This window comes from Pseudophryne corroboree, chromosome 2, assembly GCF_028390025.1.
Source record: "Pseudophryne corroboree isolate aPseCor3 chromosome 2, aPseCor3.hap2, whole genome shotgun sequence".
In the NCBI taxonomy this organism is placed as follows: Eukaryota; Metazoa; Chordata; class Amphibia; order Anura; family Myobatrachidae; genus Pseudophryne; species Pseudophryne corroboree.
In genome coordinates, this window is record NC_086445.1 from 871,708,641 (window position 1) to 871,729,175 (window position 20,535).

At 44.8% G+C, this 20,535-nt stretch overlaps 1 protein-coding gene across 20 annotated transcripts in view; it reads right to left on the reverse strand.

The window, feature by feature from the left end:
- Positions 1–20,535, reverse strand: part of MYO18A (myosin XVIIIA) — a 597,092-nt gene that overhangs the window by 223,442 nt on the left and 353,115 nt on the right. For all 20 annotated transcript variants that reach the window (XM_063955930.1, XM_063955929.1, XM_063955931.1 and 17 more), the window contains 4 exons: positions 11,528–11,687; positions 10,787–10,973; positions 9,938–10,175; positions 4,984–5,093 (listed from right to left, as the gene is read on the reverse strand). In XM_063955930.1, the coding sequence (XP_063812000.1) occupies positions 4,984–5,093; positions 9,938–10,175; positions 10,787–10,973; positions 11,528–11,687 (695 nt within the window). The remainder of the gene's footprint in view (positions 1–4,983; positions 5,094–9,937; positions 10,176–10,786; positions 10,974–11,527; positions 11,688–20,535) is intronic.

Genomic DNA, 20,535 nt, shown 5'->3' on the forward strand with positions numbered 1-20,535 from the left:
AGAATAGGTCTTACCGAGCCGTCCGGCTTCGGTACCACAAATAGCGTGGAGTAATACCCCTTTTCCTGTTGTAGGAGGGGTACCTTGACTATCACCTGCTGAGAAAACAGCTTGTGAATGGCTTCCAATACCGTCGCCCTGTCTGAGGGAGACGTTTGCAAAGCAGACTTTAGGAACCGGCGAGGGGGAGACTTCTCGAATTCCAACCTGTAACCCTGAGATACTACCTGCAGGATCCAGGGGTCCACCTGTGAGCAAGCCCACTGCGCGCTGAAATTCTTGAGTCGACCCCCCACCGTTCCTGAGTCCGCTTGTAAAGCCCCAGCGTCATGCTGAGGGCTATGCAGAACCCGCGGAGGGCTTCTGTTCCTGGGAAGGAGCTGCTTGCTGCCCTCTCTTACCCTTTCCTCTGCCTCGGGGCAGATATGACTGTCCTTTTGCCCGCTTCTTATAGGACCGAAAGGACTGCGGCTGAAAAGACGGTGTCTTTTTCTGTTGGGAGGGGGTCTGAGGTAAAAAGGTGGATTTCCCGGCAGTTGCCGTGGCTACCAAATCCGATAGACCGACGCCAAATAATTCCTCCCCTTTATACGGCAATACTTCCATATGCCGTTTGGAATCCGCATCACCTGACCACTGTCGTGTCCATAAACTTCTTCTGGCAGATATGGACATCGCACTTACTCTCGATGCCAGAGTGCAAATATCCCTCTGAGCATCTCGCATATAAAGAAAAGCATCCTTTAATTGCTCTAAAGTCTGTAAAATACTGTCCCTATCCAGGGTATCAATATTTTCAGTCAGGGAATCCGACCAGACCACCCCAGCACTGCACATCCAGGCTGAGGCGATGGCTGGTCACAGTATAACACCAGTATGTGTGTATATACTTTTTAGGGTAGTTTCCAGCCTCCTATCAGCTGGATCCTTGAGGGCGGCCGTATCAGGAGACGGTAACGCCACTTGTTTTGATAAGCGTGTGAGCGCCTTATCCACCTTAGGGGGTGTTTCCCAGCGCGCCCTAACCTCTGGCGGGAAAGGGTATAATGCCAATAACTTTTTTGAAATTAGCACTTTTCTATCTGGGTTAACCCACGCTTCATCACATACATCATTCAATTCCTCTGATTCAGGAAAAACTACAGGTAGTTTTTTCACCCCCCACATAATACCCCTTTTTGTGGTACTTGTAGTATCAGAGATATGCAAAGCCTCCTTCATTGCCGTGATCATATAACGTGTGGCCCTACTGGAAAATACGTTTGTTTCTTCACCGTCGACACTAGATTCAGTGTCCGTGTCTGGGTCTGTGTCGACCGACTGAGGTAAAGGGCGTTTTACAGCCCCTGACGGTGTCTGAGACGCCTGGGCAGGTACTAACTGGTTTGCCGGCCGTCTCATGTCGTCAACTGATTTTTGTAATGTGCTGACATTATCACGTAATTCCATAAACAAAGCCATCCATTCCGGTGTCGACTCCCTGGGGGGTGACATCACCATTACCGGCAATTGCTCTGCCTCCACACCAACATCGTCCTCATACATGTCGACACACACGTACCGACACACAGCAGACACACAGGGAATGCTCTATTGAAGACAGGACCCCACTAGCCCTTTGGGGAGACAGAGGGAGAGTTTGCCAGCACACACCCAAGCGCTATAATATATATGGGAACAACCCTATATAAGTGTTGTATCCTTATAGCAGCTTAAATATAGTAATATCGCCCAAAAAAGTGCCCCCCTCTCTGTTTTACCCTGTTTCTGTAGTGCAGTGCAGGGGAGAGTCCTGGGAGCCTTCCTCACAGCGGAGCTGAGCAGGAAAATGGCGCTGTGTGCTGAGGAGAATAAGCCCCGCCCCCTATTTCGGCGGGCTCTTCTCCGGAGTTTGTGAGATCTGGCAGGGGTTAAATACATCCATATAGCCTCAAGGGCTATATGTGATGTATTTTTTTAGCCATAAAAAGGTATTATACATTGCTGCCCAGGGCGCCCCCCCAGCGCCCTGCACCCTCCGTGACCGCTGTGTGAAGTGTGCTGACAACAATGGCGCACAGCTGCAGTGCTGTGCGCTACCTCAGGAAGACTGAAAAGTCTTCTGCCGCCTGCTTCTGGACCTCTTCCATCTTCGGCATCTGCAAGGGGGGTCGGCGGCGCGGCTCCGGGACCGGACTCCATGGCTGGGCCTGTGTTCGATCCCTCTGGAGCTAATGGTGTCCAGTAGCCTAAGAAGCCAATCCATCCTGCACGCAGGTGAGTTCACTTCTCTCCCCTAAGTCCCTCGATGCAGTGAGCCTGTTGCCAGCAGGACTCACTGAAAATAAAAAACCTAAAAACTTTTTCTAAGCAGCTCTTTAGGAGAGCCACCTAGATTGCACCCTGCTCGGACGGGCACAAAAACCTAACTGAGGCTTGGAGGAGGGTCATAGGGGGAGGAGCCAGTGCACACCACCTGATCCTAAAGCTTTATTTTTGTGCCCTGTCTCCTGCGGAGCCGCTAATCCCCATGGTCCTGACGGAGTCCCCAGCATCCACTAGGACGTTAGAGAAATAATAATATTATATTGTCTTTACCATGTGATGATAAATAAGCAATCTACCCAAGATAGTCAAAATGTGCTTATTTATTGAAATTAGAAGATCATGAACTAAAAAAACCTATATATATTTATTTCTGCAGGACAGATTCATATTGGCTGGCAAACACAGGTGCGGCATCATTTCAAAGAGGTTATTTTCTTCTTTCAAGTAAGGGAACCCCTGAGCTTATGGAAGCCAGGATGGGAGAGATATTACCCTATATCAGTACTTTATAATGATTTGTACAGTGCAGTGTTGTTCTCTATTGATCACAAATGATCACTAGAGAGTAACTTCCCAGGGATCACATTATTTGAATGATGCTAAATATGAATTTGTGGGTGTTAGGATGTAGGAAGTAGAACTTTAATGCTCTCTCCTGTATTCTTTGGCCTTAAATAAATCCTGCTAAATGTATCCTGGAGCTTAACAATGTCGTTACTGGCCCTATGATGTCATCAAGCTTCGTCCCCTCCAAGCTCAAAACAACGGCAACTACAGTATAAGGGACTTTTAGCTAAGTCTCTTACACCCTATTTGAACCAATGCGGTACTCCGGACTAGTTCCTCTAATTCCTAAGCAGTGAAAGGATTAACATGCATTCACTCCAGACAATTGTTGGCTTCAGTTTGTGTCAATTTTGATGTTCCCTGCAGCATTCAGAAGCTTCTACACTCTGCACAAAGAAAAACTCCATGCCATGGGCACGCTCATTTAGTATGCCGCAGAAATGTTTATAACATGTTAATCAATGCTCTGTTAAAGCAAGTAGAAGTTTTTTTGAAGTCCACCTTAAACACCCTTCTTAGTTCTGCGTTGAGTTATCTTGTAAGGTTTTAAGAAACCGAACAAGAATATGCAAAGCACTGCAGGGCACCACTGAGCACTATGGGATCGTACTTCATATTTGTGCAAATAATTCTTTTCCAGCAGCAGTGAAACATTCCATATATCTATGAAACATAGGGAAAGCCTTGCACAGTAAACAAAGTCATTCCTGAGTCTGGTTAACAGACAGAAAACTGGCCTTGGATCAGCCTTGTACTAAATTCTAATTTGGCAAACCCTTCATGGGTACAATCAACACTGCAACATACCGCTGCTGTGAAATGCAATTGTCACAACACGAGTTACAGAGAAAGACATCAAAGTAGAACAGGACATGCATATAATTTACTACAGAAATTCAATTCAGAAACATTGGGCCAGGAGCCAGCAGTACCACAGGCAGAATCCTGCATTCCACAAAGCATTACCTGCTACAAGCTGAACAACCTGCGCTCTACAGAAAAGAATCCTTTCATTGTTAAAAATGTAGAAACTTAGCTGTTTTCAAAAAGGCAAAAAACCTTTTGTTGGACCAGTGGGCTAAATACAGCACAGTAATTCTAGATTTGCATGTAATCATGGTTGCATCATGCAGTCTAAAGTTTCATTGAATTAAATGCAGAGTTTGAGTATGGAAATGCAAGTCATGTGTCTATTTTTTTGGCTGCATTAGCAAAATATGTAGTTACAAGAGTTAAAAGAAATAGGGGTACAGAAAACTGCATATAACGCAGCACCCACAATCAAACTGCAGCTAACATATCTTCTCTCACTAGGCCTCCACTTTGTTCTCTTCCAATGGATCGTTCCCCAGGTCTTTCTCAAGCCCACCAGCTCACAACTTGCTAATGGGTGTAGTATGTTATGCCAGCACTTGGGATCCCGGCGCCCAGCACACCGGCGCCGGTATACAGGCAGCGGGGTGAGCGCAAAAGAGCCCCTTGCGGTCTCGCCGCGCTGCAGGCAAGGTGGCGAGCTACACGCGCCATGCTATTTATTCTCCCTCCAGGGGTGTCGTGGACATCCCAAGAGGGAAAATAGTTGTCGGTATGCCGGCTGTAGGGATTCTGGTGTCTGTATGGTGAGCGCCCGGAATCCCGACAGCCAGTATATCAAATGCCTCCCCTTGCTAATATTTCTGCTCCTGCCCACAATGAAACTACCAATAGCAGTCCTCACACTGACCTGTTACGTGCTAGGGTCATGCGTTTCTCTCCTCTCTCCTGAGAACAGACACATTTTTTTTTTCCCAGATACCAACAGACTCTTGGACCCTTAATTTGCTCCTGACTTATTTGAGGCTCATTCTCTATACCTGCTACAATGCCCTGTTCAGATCATAATCCTCAGCCCCACAATCAGGCCTAAACTTCCTGTACCCTCTATTTTCCAAGGTATTCTCCAGTGTATGTTTCTGGTACAAAGTAATACGCTCTGCCTAGATTTAAGTCACAGTTAGCTGTACTTTCTACATAAAACTTGTGACAGCCACCTGTGAGATGTGTATATACACTGCTAAATACACAACTAACGGAAGAGCTATAAATAAAAAGATCTGTATATGCACGTACCCGCTTCTCATCCATGACAATGTAATTGCGACCATGCTTCTTGGTGAGGTGGGGAACCAGGACATCAAACCGACGCCGGAACTCGCAGAACACCATGTGATCAGGATAACCTGGGAAAAAGCAATGAGTTAGAGAGGTGCTGAGGTACAGTTTTGCTGGGCAAGATTAATATGACTGTTTATAGCAGTGAAGGGGAACCTTGGCACTCCAGCTGTTGTTGAACTACACATCCCAGCATGCCCTGCTACAGTTTTGCTATTTGGCCATGCTAAAACTGTTGCAGGGCATTCTGGGATGTGTAGTTCAACAACAGCTGGAGTGCCAAGGTTCCCGATCACTGGTTTATGGTTTAGTGTATGAAGATTATATACATAGGTGTACATAAATGTATGTATATATTAATATGTATTTGCACGCACAAGTATGTATACATATACAAAAGCACACACACACATACAGAGGCCAGAGTCTACCGCACATGTGCAGACCATCTCTGTCTCACCTCACTGTCACCATCCAGGAACATCCACCACATTTTCAATACAATTTTCTGCGTGTGTGTCTGAAACCGCAATTGCGACTCTGACCGACATAATCGGGGCACATGCACAGTAGCAAAAAATCGCTCCACTACATCAGCACTGCGTCCACCTCTGAATAAAGATCTAAGTCCTATATTGTGATCACATCCCACACTATTGTGCAGGTGGATCACTTGTGGTGACATACAACACCCTCCCAGGCTGTAGACGAATCACAATGTAATAGCCTTGTCTACTCTACAGGCACAGTACTGCATGATGCTGAGGTAAGGAGTGACTTGCACACGGTATGATGCACCAAACTGATATTATTGTCCTTTATTATAAAGCGCTGACATATTACACAGTATTGTACAGTGAGAGAATCTGATACAAGCAAACAACATGTAATGGTATGAAACAGAAGGTAAAGGTTACCTAGATTAACTGTATCTAAGGGGCATGGGGATCACAGGACACATAATAAGGTCCGGGAACAACAACTGTATATAATTAAAAAGTCTGTGAGGCTACTGTAATGCAGCAACATTTGTACCCATCAATATTAAAGCAGCCACTATGAGTATTATTGTTATGCAGGTACCAGGGTGTGCTGTGGTTGGAATGAGGAAAGACATTATAGGCACCTGATGTAGATGCTGAGTTCCCCGCATACAAATCAGAAGCTCTCCCTGTGGTCAGATACTTCTCAAATCTGACGTTAGCTTGTGTGTCTGGACATATGTTCACATAAGTTGTGGCGTGTGTCGCTACCATTATCAAGGCCTCAGAGATCACCTAAGGAGGAGCTTGGCCAACCATTGGTGTCCAACTCTAACATAAGTCATACACTCATACATTTGATATGCGGTTGTGAACTAGCATTCAGGGGTCACTCAATTGACTTCAATGTGTTCAACTTCAACGCAATGCATTAGTATTTAAAACACTAGTAATTACATGTAAATGGGTATGGGGCCTAAAGTAGGAGCATGCTATTCCTCAAAATGCTGGAGACCTTTTTATGTTTTACACTCACATAAAGGGTAAATGTGCATGAACAATCAGCCATTATTTATCCCAAAGTTCTTCAAAGCTATAGACATTTTTATAGAGAATCTTTCAGATAAAGGAACATTACCATAGAAATACCCCATCAAAAATATCTACTTTATACATTTTTTATTCGCGGTTGAGTGATTAGCTGTTGTCTGTGCAGGAATTTAAGTTGCACTGAGCATGTGCCGCGAGGGTCTTGCAACGTCAGGTGCAGAGAGGTGTCTAAAGGGGTTATTCAGGTTTGTCAGCAAACCAAAAAAAGTTAGCAAATGGGCAAAACCATGTTGCACTGCAGGTGGAGCAGAGGTAACATGTGCAGAGATTTGAGTGGGTTATATTGTTTCTGTGCATGGTAAATACTGGCCGCTTAATTTCTACACTGCAATTTAGATTTCAGTTTGAACACACCCCACTCAAATCTAGATCTCTTTGCACATGTTACATCTGCTCCACCTGCGTCCTTATGTCCTGTGGCCAAAGGTTACCTAGAAGGTCAATGCTCGACCGATAGGCATCTAATGGTTGCTTCTGCTTAGCATTTCAGAGACGCCCATTTATGGTCATCATAATACAACTCCCGGTGACTGTGACATTTGCATATTTTAGCACAGCTGCTGCGTACTAAATTGCAGCTGCGAAGGCATTTCCTCACATCTATAAACGAGGACCACAGTCCCCGCATTACTAGCCAACAACTAAATGTAGATTATAATCCACCAGATTCTAATCCTTCCTGCCGTCTCTGGCTAGGTATGCCAAACGTGTGCTGTGATAATCTGTACTCAAGAGTCCACCAAGCCCTTGAATGTAAGGCATGGTCATTTTTTGTAATCTTTATCATCACAATATAAAGTGTCCCTTTTTGTACATTCAAATGTCAGGAGTTGAGAAAACTGGATTTTTCTTCTTACTATAACCAAAAGGATGTGTCATTGTTCCAAAATTCTTTTCTTCTTTTATATTTTACGTCTTATTACCCTTACAACAGTAAAAGCGGTTTTACTGAAATGGAGAATGTGACAAGCCAGTGCACAGTCGGGGTCATGTTTGGGTGGCAGGGCAGTGTCTGCAAACATACAGCGAAAACAAACTGCAATGTGTGTATACGTGAGATTGAGGAGCTGAATGTAATTGTGTGTGTGTAATTAAATCAAGCACTGAGCTGGTTATTGGAAAAGCAGCTTCTGCTCGCAATTGTTTGTGAATTCCACTTCAATTGACTGGTGAGACCTGGCCGCTTATGTTCTGTCTCTCAATCTGTCGCTCTCTATTGACTGGTGCAGCATCCAGCACCAACTCAGTAGGGAGCCTTTATTGATCCTATTGCTGGAGATGTGCATTGATTTTCCGGGAGGACCTGTTTGCTTATTTCAGCGTTGTTGTTTTTTTTTATATATATATATATATATATATATATATATATATATATATATATATAATAATAATATTCAAGAGCAATTTCTCTAAATCTAGACGATTATAATGACAGTGTCATATGCAGAATCACGCCTGCTCTATTCTCACAGGGGAAGGAAGATTTGGGAAAGTATCATAAAGGAGACCGGTATCATCAAAATGATTAGACAGATGTACAAACACGGTAGAGGCGGATGGGATGTTCTTAAGACATGAAATTTAGAAAAATGCTCTGTTATTCTAGTTAGGGTGATTTGCACTCAATCAATCTACTTGTCCACGATTGAAAAGCCTTGCGTCTTGGTAGACTGTGACAAGTGGATTTAAGAGGACAGGAGTTTTTTTTCTGTTTCTGGGTAATTACGACAAATCTATGTTTTATGTAATGGTGACAAATAGAGTTTGTGGCTGTACATACTAGTTTAAAAAGTTGTTTAAGTAGCAGAACTTTATCTCCATAGCATAACTGTGAAGGTAAAGGGGAGCTTAGCCAGTGCACAGAAGTCTGAAACTCCTTTGAGTTTATTGACTGATTTGCAGTTTTCTAGGTAACGGAAATACAGACTGCGGGTATGATTCAAATGTGGTTTCTATTGCACACCTGCAAGGAAGCATCTGTGCAGTACTGTACAACTAAAATGTAAATGCAGCAGGAGGTATCTGTAGGAAATGGACACCTCCTGCCAGCACCTGCAAGATCTGTGACGCAGCATCAGATCACCGTTGCAATGGTCGCAACCCTCGGACAGTCTGCATAATCCAAAGCTTATCCAGACTGGCCAGACTACCTGTACCTCTGTCGGGTACAGGTAGTTTGCATCCGATGACGCAGCCTCTGGGCTCGGCACACCTACAAAACAGGGGCAACATGCTCACGTCTAGTAGAACTGTCCTGGCTGCCGCTCCCTAAACACCACGGCATGTCGTTCATGCTGCAGCTTAGGGGGGACTGCAAGTGATCACATAGGGCCTGTTAAACATGTGCACAGAACGGGTCGTGTGCATGTGCGGTCCTCAGACCATCAGATCTGTACGTTAACAATTGGGTTTACATACAAATCCGATTCTTGCACGGTACCCATTAATGGAAATACATACAGCATCATTGCCAAATACATCACTGGTCTCCCTCCACTGTAATGATTCATTTAAACTATAAAGGTTGTGAATGGAGCCTCCCTGATGCACCAATGGAAAACTAAGGTCTTTATGTGTCCTATTGATTAGCCGTCATAAATGACCTCTACTTATGACAGATCCACTGTCCTTCCCCTGAGACAAACTGCTGGTCTGTAGGATTACAATAATGGTATAAAAACTCTGATTCTAGGCTACAGAGACATTAACAGTAATGTTTTTTTTTCTGGCTGTGGATTGTTGAATAGTTAAGAAACCATCATGCAAATGATTAGTTGTATTAACAATATTTAATGTCAGATAAGTGTCCTTCAAACATCTGAAGACAAGTACGTAGTTTCGCCAGGAATGCTGTGCATAGTCTAGGGGCGTTATACACCTTTCACGTCAAAATCCCTGGTCTGATCCAGGTTAATGAACGTGGTTTCATCGGCTGCTCAAACCCCTTTCACACAGCACACACACTGGAATATGGGGTCTATTCATGAAGCAGTGAAAAGTGTGGAGAAGTGAGCCAATGAAGAAGTTGCCCATGGCAACCAATCAGCACTGAAGTAACATTTATAATTTGCATACTATACAACTGTATGGAGCAGCTGATTCATTGCCATGGGTAACTTCTCCACAGGTCCACTTCTCCACTCTTTTCACTGCTTCACAAATAGACCCCTAACTCTGGTATTGACTAGGGTCACAGACAAGGGTTGACCCTTTCACACAGACACACGACCTGGGTTTATACAGGTTAAACACTCTGTGTGAAAGGGGTATTACATGAATGATATGGCAGATACAATTTCCTATGAGTTGCAGGTACTCACCTTGTCTATACATGCGTAGGGCATCTAGAAGCCGTGACCCTCGGATCTGAGCCCGCAAGAGGGGGACATCAACCTGCATTAGCTCTGAGTCACAACGTTCTCCTGACAAGTCTGACTCGCTGGAGCCAACTCGGGCAGCCGGTACCAGCCGTGTATCGCTGTTACATGACTCGGCTTTGGACAGGAAGCAGTAAACAAAGTGAATTTTGGACTTCTTGATAGTATCAATAAGAGCATCCTGCCAATGGAAACAAAATGTAAGAACTGTATTATGAAAAAGTGATGCTGTAGAATGTAACTAAATGAAACTAAAACTAAAACGGTCATAACATTCAGAGTATACTGATGTATAGATCTGGTGGTTTTTATTTGTCTGAAAAATTTATAACATCAGTCACCCTGTATATTAGTTTCTAGTTTAAAGGGACGTATTCACGGCCCGATTTGGGGAGAGATTTGCGCTGAGTGAACCGCTCAGCACACATCTCTCCCCCCGCTCAGCACAGCGCGATGTGTGCTGAGCGTGCGGGGGGAGAGCGCTCATTTCACCCAGCGGGTGAAATGAGCGACCTGCTAGGCTAATCTAGCACCAGCGATAGCGATGCGCGGTGCTGCGCATCGGTATGCCTGTGGGGGTACACACGGAGAGATCACTGCTTAAAATCTAAGCAATCTAGTCAGATTGCTTAGATTTTAAGCAGGGATCGCTCCGTGAGTAGCCCCCTTAAGTTTAGGTTTTATCACAATAAAATCTATAAAGTAGTGTCAACATGCATGTGATTAGCATAAGCATGTGAAAAGATACAACTCGACTGTCTCTCTGACAATTTTAAATGAATGAAAGCTTACCACTTGAAGTTTGATTTGGATACACAGAGACTTCTTCTTCACAGCTGCCACGCCTGTAGTGAACGTCTTTCGCATGCTTGTGGCTCTGCGTAGAGCCAGCTGGGAACCCCCCTCTAGGCCAGCTACTGAACCCGATAAAACGGTCGCTGTGCCTGTTCTGCCAGCAAATAAGCTGCTAATTATTTTCCTGCCGGGAAGTAAAAGACACACTACTTGAAACACGGAACCTTAAAATTTGACTGGAGACATAATAATATGCAAAAAGTTGGGAATAGCATTTCATTGGCTTTTAAAGGGCCACTAAGCCCGAAATAAAAAGAATTTTCAGGAAAAGACAACATATAAAATTGACAAATGCATAACTGATATCTCCCACCACTGACAAACCTAGCATATTCCATGTAAAGATCATACTATAAAAACAGACTGAATAATATTTACAGGGTCTCTTAACACTATATAAAATAATAGACCATAACACAAATATCCATTTTAAAATTCACAAATACAGTCTCATTAGCCATCTGTGGCGGTCATTATATATTCAACTAGAATAGGTTCCAAGAGGCTTCCTGCGGCTTGCATAGAGAAGAAAATCTTCCCCATGGAACATAGATTTTATAGTCATTATTGGTCCTAGCAAGTTTTAGGAACATATAGAGAGATGAATGTTAATAATAGCATTTTCATAGACTACTTCAATTTCAAGTCTATGTTTCCCAGTGTCTTCATTGATCTTACTTCTGGGAGTCCTGCAGCAAAGTGGCAGCGTTTTGTGATGCAGGATTCTGTTTGACGTAGTTTAACCACCCAGTAGCGTCGTATTCCACCCAGTTAGTGCCATAGCTGTGTCCCAGCAAGAAGTGATGCTCCTTATTGCTTCGGAGCAGTGGTTTTTTACCTATAAATAAATAAATAAATAAATATGCACTGTAATATATTTTAAAGTTTGGTTGTCAAATATTTCAGAAAGCATGCAATTTATCACAATTCTATTTTTATTATATCTTAAAACATAAAAATATTGGTAATGGCAATACTGCGAGGGGTGTGCAATACGTTTCCGGGTGTGCAATGCATAGGTAGAGAAGACACAATCTGACTGTCTGGTTGTGAGCTGTAATCTCTGACTACAGCTCTTGTGAAATGTCAAGACACAGAACCGTACATAGGCAGCACTGCACATCGAAGAAGTCAGCATGTTCACTCGTTATTAAGCTCAACAGAGTCCACTGGAGAACAATTATCTTCAGTGACTACTACAGTGGTCTGCGACAGCAGGGGAGTTTTGAATGACTGCAAGTTGCTTTCAAGAGGGAAGCATCATAAAACCACTGTGGTTTGCAGAATTTTGGTGCAGGAGACAGTCCCTGGAAGCATCGCGGACGATCTGTGTCTGCCACCACCGAGGACAGCGTTGATGCCGTGTGGGCCATAGTTAGGGTGGACACTAGGGTGACCAAGGCCAAGGTAGAGAAGGAGTCAGGTTTCTCATCGGGATCCATCCGTTGATACTCCATGAAAAGCTTAGCCTGAGCAAGGTTTCTGCTCCCTAAGTGCCCCATCAATTGACTCGAGAGCAGAAGGAGGCTCGGGTGACTTGGTGCTGAAACATGTTGGCCATGTTTGATGGTGGTGGCTCAAATTTTGTCTGGTTGATCATCAGTGGTGATGAATCCTGGGCCTACAGTTTGACCCCGAGACCAAATAATAGTCGGCCCAGTGGACCACAGCTGTAGATGTGCCGACACAGACGTTCCGATGTGAGTGCAGCTTGGCCAAGCAGGTGGTGGCTGTTTTTGTGGCCAAGACTGCTCTTGTAGCTACTGTACTACACGTGCAGCAGCACATAGTCACTGGGGACTGCTACGCCAACCAAGGCCTGCCGCAAGTGCTGGAAGCAATTTCCAGGCGACGCCCAAGAACTCACGCTCATTGATGCCCTTCTCTATCACAACAATGCACCTGCACACAAGTCCAGTAAAGTGGTGTATTTAATGGCCCATGAATGCATCCATGAGCTTGGTCATCCGCCACACAGTCCAGACCTGCCCCCCCCTGTGACTTCTTCGTGTTCCCACAAATCAAGCGCAAGATGCATGGGATTTATATGAGTCACAGGAAGCTGCTGTGGAGACGTCATACAGTATGTAGAAGACATACCTGCTTCGGACTGGTCTGGCTGCTTCACCAAGTGGTTTTAGTGCATGCAACTTTGCATAGACTCCTCTGTCGAATACTTTGGAAAAAAAGCAACGTTCACTTTGTTTGTAAATATAATACTTTTTGTGCATCCGGAAACTTATTGCACACCCCTCCTATTTAGACTGTTTCTTTGGTGGATATAAATATTGGATCTTATATGAAATTTTTTTCTTTCACTGCAGTCACAAATGAACTGACATTACACATTCAAACCTGCATAGCAGTGACTGGAGAGACAGTGACTTAAGGGTAAATGTATGAAGCAGTTATAAGAGTGGGGAAGTGAGCCAGTAGAGAAATTGCCCATGGCAACCAATCAGTTGCTCTGTATAATTTTATAGTATGCATATTATAAATGTTACTTCAATGCCGATTGGTTGCCATGGACAACTTCTCCACTGGCTCACTTCTCCACTCGTATCACTGCTTCATACATTTACCCCAAAAGGTGTGTACACGCGGTGCAATATTTCTTTCGATTTTGACTATATAGTTAAAATCATAAGAAAATATAGCGCATATCGCACCGTGTGTATAGTCCATGCGATGCTGATGCGCAGTCCCGCGGGATCGGCATCGCAAGAAAAAATAGACTGTGCAGGCAGCCCAACATTGACTATATTGGCGGGGCCGGCCTCTGGCCACGTCGAATAGTCAATGTCGGGCTGTACGGCGCATTGCGCCATGTGTACACAGCCTTAGTGTGGAAAGCATTGATTAGACAGTGCGGCCAACAGAAGTTTTAATATAATTGGAGTGAGGAGAATTTTTGACTCATCCTCGTAAAAGGACTGCTGACAAAACACTGTAAATGGTAAATATAAAACAAATAGAAAAAAAACACGAAAAACATTTTTCTGAGCATATGGTTTGAAGAAACTTATGGAAATGTAACAAAAATAAACTCTATACACTCTGTCGGCTTTAAACTTGCTGGAAAAAGCAAAGTGTCCCCAACCATTACTAATCCAATGCAGCGGGTGGCAAAGAAGGGAAGAAGTGACCCTGCAGTTTACTGCAGACCATGCAATGCTACAGAGCCAAAAGAAGAAAGCCCGCTATTTGGTCTTCGCATCACCTTCCTCCTCAGGGGCCTTGTAGATGAGATGGGTATAGTGCCAATTGGGTTTGTGGAAAACGCAGAGTGGTCACGTGCCCACCCTAACAGCATTATGTTCTACTGTTGCACCTAAAAGATTGTGGCTTAGATAGCGTTAAATGTGTCTTTGCTGAAAATATATATCTAATAAAACAAACAAAAACCACATTAGTGTTAATGTTGGAATGATTATTTAAAAACAAAGCTCTAAGTAAAGAGAGAATTAATCGCGAAATCCGAAAGCAGGAGTCAGCAAATTCTAGAGAGCAAGAAGCAAGTTATTGCTCTCCATTAACCCCCTCCTGACTACAGGCGTAAACGCTGGTTACACACCGCATGTCATGGAGTGCCACGGTTATATTCTTAATGCCACTGGGTAACAAGACATATGCTGCATAACCACTGACAGTTAAATGTTACAGCCATGAGGTTGCTTCCTTCAACCATATTCCTGGGATTCTGTTGTTCACCTCTTAACTCAGCTTAAATCCAGAACTGGAGACTGTACAGGAGGTGTGTTAGCGGTAGAGATGAGCGGGTTCGGTTTCTCTGAATCCGAACCCGCACGAACTTCATGTTTTTTTTCACGGGTCCGAGCGACTCGGATCTTCCCGCCTTGCTCGGTTAACCCGAGCGCGCCCGAACGTCATCATGACGCTGTCGGATTCTCGCGAGACTCGGATTCTATATAAGGAGCCGCGCGTCGCCGCCATTTTCACACGTGCATTGAGATTGATAGGGAGAGGACGTGGCTGGCGTCCTCTCCATTTAGATTAGGAGAGAGAGAGAGAGATTGACCTGAGGCTGATACTGTAGAAGAGAGTGCAGAGTTTAGTGACTGACCACAGTGACCACCAGCAGTGCAGTTGTTTTATTTAATATATCCGTTCTCTGCCTGAAAAAAACGGTACACACAGTGACTCAGTCACATACCATATCTGTGTGCACTGCTCAGCCCAGTGTGCTGCATGCCTGCATCATCTATGTATATATTATATATCTGACTGTGCTCAGCTCACACAGCTTATAATTGTGGGGGAGACTGGGGAGCACTGCAGTGCCAGTTATAGGTTATAGCAGGAGCCAGGAGTACAAGACAGTCACATACCATATCTGTGTGCACTGCTCAGCCCAGTGTGCTGCATCATCTATGTATATATTATATATCTGACTGTGCTCAGCTCACACAGCTTATAATTGTGGGGGAGACTGGGGAGCACTGCAGTGCCAGTTATAGGTTATAGCAGGAGCCAGGAGTACATATTATATTAAAATTAAACAGTGCACACTTTTGCTGCAGGAGTGCCACTGCCAGTGTGACTGACCAGTGACCTGACCACACTGACCACCAGTATAGTTAGTAGTATACTATATTGTGATTGCCTGAAAAAGTTAAACACTCGTCGTGTGACTTCACTTGTGTAGTGTTTTTTTTTTTATTCTATAAAAAACTCATTCTGCTGACAGACAGTGTCCAGCAGGTCCGTCATTATATAATATATATACCTGTCCGGCTGCAGTAGTGATATATATATATTTTTTATATCATTATTTATCATCCAGTCGCAGCAGACACAGTACGGTAGTTCACGGCTGTAGCTACCTCTGTGTCGGCACTCGGCAGTCCATCCATAATTGTATACCACCTACCCGTGGTTTTTTTTTCTTTCTTCTTTATACATACATACTACTACATCTCTTTATCAACCAGTCTATATTAGCAGCAGACACAGTACAGTACGGTAGTTCACGGCTGTGGCTACCTCTGTGTCGGCACTCGGCAGTCCGTCCATAATTGTATACCACCTAACCGTGGGTTTTTTTTCTTTCTTCTTTATACATACATACTACGACATCTCTTTATCAACCAGTCTATATTAGCAGCAGACACAGTACAGTACGGTAGTTCACGGCTGTGGCTACCTCTGTGTCGGCACTCGGCAGTCCGTCCATAATTGTATACCACCTAACCGTGGTTTTTTTTTCTTTCTTCTTCATACATACATACTACGACATCTCTTTATCAACCAGTCTATATTAGCAGCAGACACAGTACAGTACGGTAGTTCACGGCTGTGGCTACCTCTGTGTCGGCACTCGGCAGTCCGTCCATAATTGTATACCACCTAACCGTGGTTTTTTTTTCTTTCTTCTTTATACATACATACTACGACATCTCTTTATCAACCAGTCTATATTAGCAGCAGACACAGTACAGTACGGTAGTTCACGGCTGTGGCTACCTCTGTGTCGGCACTCGGCAGTCCGTCCATAATTGTATACCACCTAACCGTGGTTTTTTTTTCTTTCTTCTTCATACATACATACTACGACATCTCTTTATCAACCAGTCTATATTAGCAGCAGACACAGTACAGTACGGTAGTTCACGGCTGTGGCTACCTCTGTGTCGGCACTCGGCAGTCCGTCCATAATTGTATACCACCTACCCGTGGTTTTTTTTTCTTTCTTCTTTATACATACATACTACTACATCTCTTTATCAACCAGTCTATATTAGCAGCAGACACAGTACAGTACGGTAGTTCACGGCTGTGGCTACCTCTGTGTCGGCACTCGGCAGTCCGTCCATAATTGTATACCACCTACCCGTGGTTTTTTTTCTTTCTTCTTCATACATACATACTACGACATCTCTTTATCAACCAGTCTATATTAGCAGCAGACACAGTACAGTACGGTAGTTCACGGCTGTGGCTACCTCTGTGTCGGCACTCGGCAGTCCGTCCATAATTGTATACCACCTAACCGTGGTTTTTTTTTTCTTTCTTCTTCATACATACATACTACGACATCTCTTTATCAACCAGTCTATATTAGCAGCAGACACAGTACAGTACGGTAGTTCACGGCTGTGGCTACCTCTGTGTCGGCACTCGGCAGTCCGTCCATAATTGTATACCACCTAACCGTGGTTTTTTTTTCTTTCTTCTTTATACATACATACTACGACATCTCTTTATCAACCAGTCTATATTAGCAGCAGACACAGTACAGTACGGTAGTTCACGGCTGTGGCTACCTCTGTGTCGGCACTCGGCAGTCCGTCCATAATTGTATACCACCTAACCGTGGTTTTTTTTTCTTTCTTCTTCATACATACATACTACGACATCTCTTTATCAACCAGTCTATATTAGCAGCAGACACAGTACAGTACGGTAGTTCACGGCTGTGGCTACCTCTGTGTCGGCACTCGGCAGTCCGTCCATAATTGTATACCACCTACCCGTGGCTTTTTTTTCTTTCTTCTTTATACATACATACTACTACATCTCTTTATCAACCAGTCTATATTAGCAGCAGACACAGTACAGTACGGTAGTTCACGGCTGTGGCTACCTCTGTGTCGGCACTCGGCAGTCCGTCCATAATTGTATACCACCTACCCGTGGTTTTTTTTCTTTCTTCTTCATACATACATACTACGACATCTCTTTATCAACCAGTCTATATTAGCAGCAGACACAGTACAGTACGGTAGTTCACGGCTGTGGCTACCTCTGTGTCGGCACTCGGCAGTCCGTCCATAATTGTATACCACCTAACCGTGGTTTTTTTTTTCTTTCTTCTTCATACATACATACTACGACATCTCTTTATCAACCAGTCTATATTAGCAGCAGACACAGTACGGTAGTTCACGGCTGTAGCTACCTCTGTGTTGGCACTCGGCAGTCCGTCCATAATTGTATACTAGTATCCATCCATCTCCATTGTTTACCTGAGGTGCCTTTTAGTTGTGCCTATTAAAATATGGAGAACAAAAATGTTGAGGTTCCAAAATTAGGGAAAGATCAAGATCCACTTCCACCTCGTGCTGAAGCTGCTGCCACTAGTCATGGCCGAGACGATGAAATGCCAGCAACGTCGTCTGCCAAGGCTGATGCCCAATGTCATAGTACAGAGCATGTCAAATCCAAAACACCAAATATCAGTAAAAAAAGGACTCCAAAACCTAAAATAAAATTGTCGGAGGAGAAGCGTAAACTTGCCAATATGCCATTTACCACACGGAGTGGCAAGGAACGGCTGAGGCCCTGGCCTATGTTCATGGCTAGTGGTTCAGCTTCACATGAGGATGGAGGCACTCAGCCTCTCGCTAGAAAAATGAAAAGACTCAAGCTGGCAAAAGCAGTAGCACCGCAAAGAACTGTGCGTTCTTCGAAATCACAAATCCACAAGGAGAGTCCAATTGTGTCGGTTGCGATGCCTGACCTTCCCAACACTGGACGTGAAGAGCATGCGCCTTCCACCATTTGCACGCCCCCTGCAAGTGCTGGAAGGAGCACCCGCAGTCCAGTTCCTGATAGTCAGATTGAAGATGTCAGTGTTGAAGTACACCAGGATGAGGAGGATATGGGTGTTGCTGGCGCTGGGGAGGAAATTGACCAGGAGGATTCTGATGGTGAGGTGGTTTGTTTAAGTCAGGCACCCGGGGAGACACCTGTTGTCCGTGGGAGGAATATGGCCGTTGACATGCCTGGTGAAAATACCAAAAAAATCAGCTCTTCGGTGTGGAACTATTTCAACAGAAATGCGGACAACAGGTGTCAAGCCGTGTGTTCCCTTTGTCAAGCTGTAATAAGTAGGGGTAAGGACGTTAACCACCTCGGAACATCCTCCCTTATACGTCACCTGCAGCGCATTCATAATAAGTCAGTGACAAGTTCAAAAACTTTGGGTGACAGCGGAAGCAGTCCACTGACCAGTAAATCCCTTCCTCTTGTAACCAAGCTCACGCAAACCACCCCACCAACTCCCTCAGTGTCAATTTCCTCCTTCCCCAGGAATGCCAATAGTCCTGCAGGCAATGTCACTGGCAATTCTGACGAGTCCTCTCCTGCCTGGGATTCCTCCGATGCATCCTTGCGTGTAACGCCTACTGCTGCTGGCGCTGCTGTTGTTGCTGCTGGGAGTCGATGGTCATCCCAGAGGGGAAGTCGTAAGACCACTTTTACTACTTCCACCAAGCAATTGACTGTCCAACAGTCCTTTGCGAGGAAGATGAAATATCACAGCAGTCATCCTACTGCAAAGCGGATAACTGAGGCCTTGGCATCCTGGGTGGTGAGAACCGTGGTTCCGGTATCCATCATTACTGCAGAGCCAACTAGAGACTTGTTGGAGGTACTGTGTCCCCGGTACCAAATACCATCTAGGTTCCATTTCTCTAGGCAGGCGATACCGAAAATTTACACAGACCTCAGAAAAAGAGTCACCAGTGTCCTAAAAAATGCAGCTGTACCCAATGTCCACTTAACCACGGACATGTGGACAAGTGGAGCAGGGCAGGGTCAGGACTATATGACTGTGACAGCCCACTGGGTAGATGTATGGACTCCCGCCGCAAGAACAGCAGCGGCGGCACCAGTAGCAGCATCTCGCAAACGCCAACTCTTTCCTAGGCAGGCTACGCTTTGTATCACCGGTTTCCAGAATACGCACACAGCTGAAAACCTCTTACGGCAACTGAGGAAGATCATCGCGGAATGGCTTACCCCAATTGGACTCTCCTGTGGATTTGTGGCATCGGACAACGCCAGCAATATTGTGTGTGCATTAAATATGGGCAAATTCCAGCACGTCCCATGTTTTGCACATACCTTGAATTTGGTGGTGCAGAATTATTTAAAAAACGACAGGGGCGTGCAAGAGATGCTGTCGGTGGCCAGAAAAATTGCGGGACACTTTCGGCGTACAGGCACCACGTACAGAAGACTGGAGCACCACCAAAAACTACTGAACCTGCCCTGCCATCATCTGAAGCAAGAAGTGGTAACGAGGTGGAATTCAACCCTCTATATGCTTCAGAGGTTGGAGGAGCAGCAAAAGGCCATTCAAGCCTATACAATTGAGCACGATATAGGAGGTGGAATGCACCTGTCTCAAGCGCAGTGGAGAATGATTTCAACGTTGTGCAAGGTTCTGATGCCCTTTGAACTTGCCACACGTGAAGTCAGTTCAGACACTGCCAGCCTGAGTCAGGTCATTCCCCTCATCAGGCTTTTGCAGAAGAAGCTGGAGACATTGAAGGAGGAGCTAACACGGAGCGATTCCGCTAGGCATGTGGGACTTGTGGATGGAGCCCTTAATTCGCTTAACAAGGATTCACGGGTGGTCAATCTGTTGAAATCAGAGCACTACATTTTGGCCACCGTGCTCGATCCTAGATTTAAAGCCTACCTTGGATCTCTCTTTCCGGCAGACACAAGTCTGCTGGGGTTGAAAGACCTGCTGGTGAGAAAATTGTCAAGTCAAGCGGAACGCGACCTGTCAACATCTCCTCCTTCACATTCTCCCGCAACTGGGGGTGCGAGGAAAAGGCTCAGAATTCCGAGCCCACCCGCTGGCGGTGATGCAGGGCAGTCTGGAGCGACTGCTGATGCTGACATCTGGTCCGGACTGAAGGACCTGACAACGA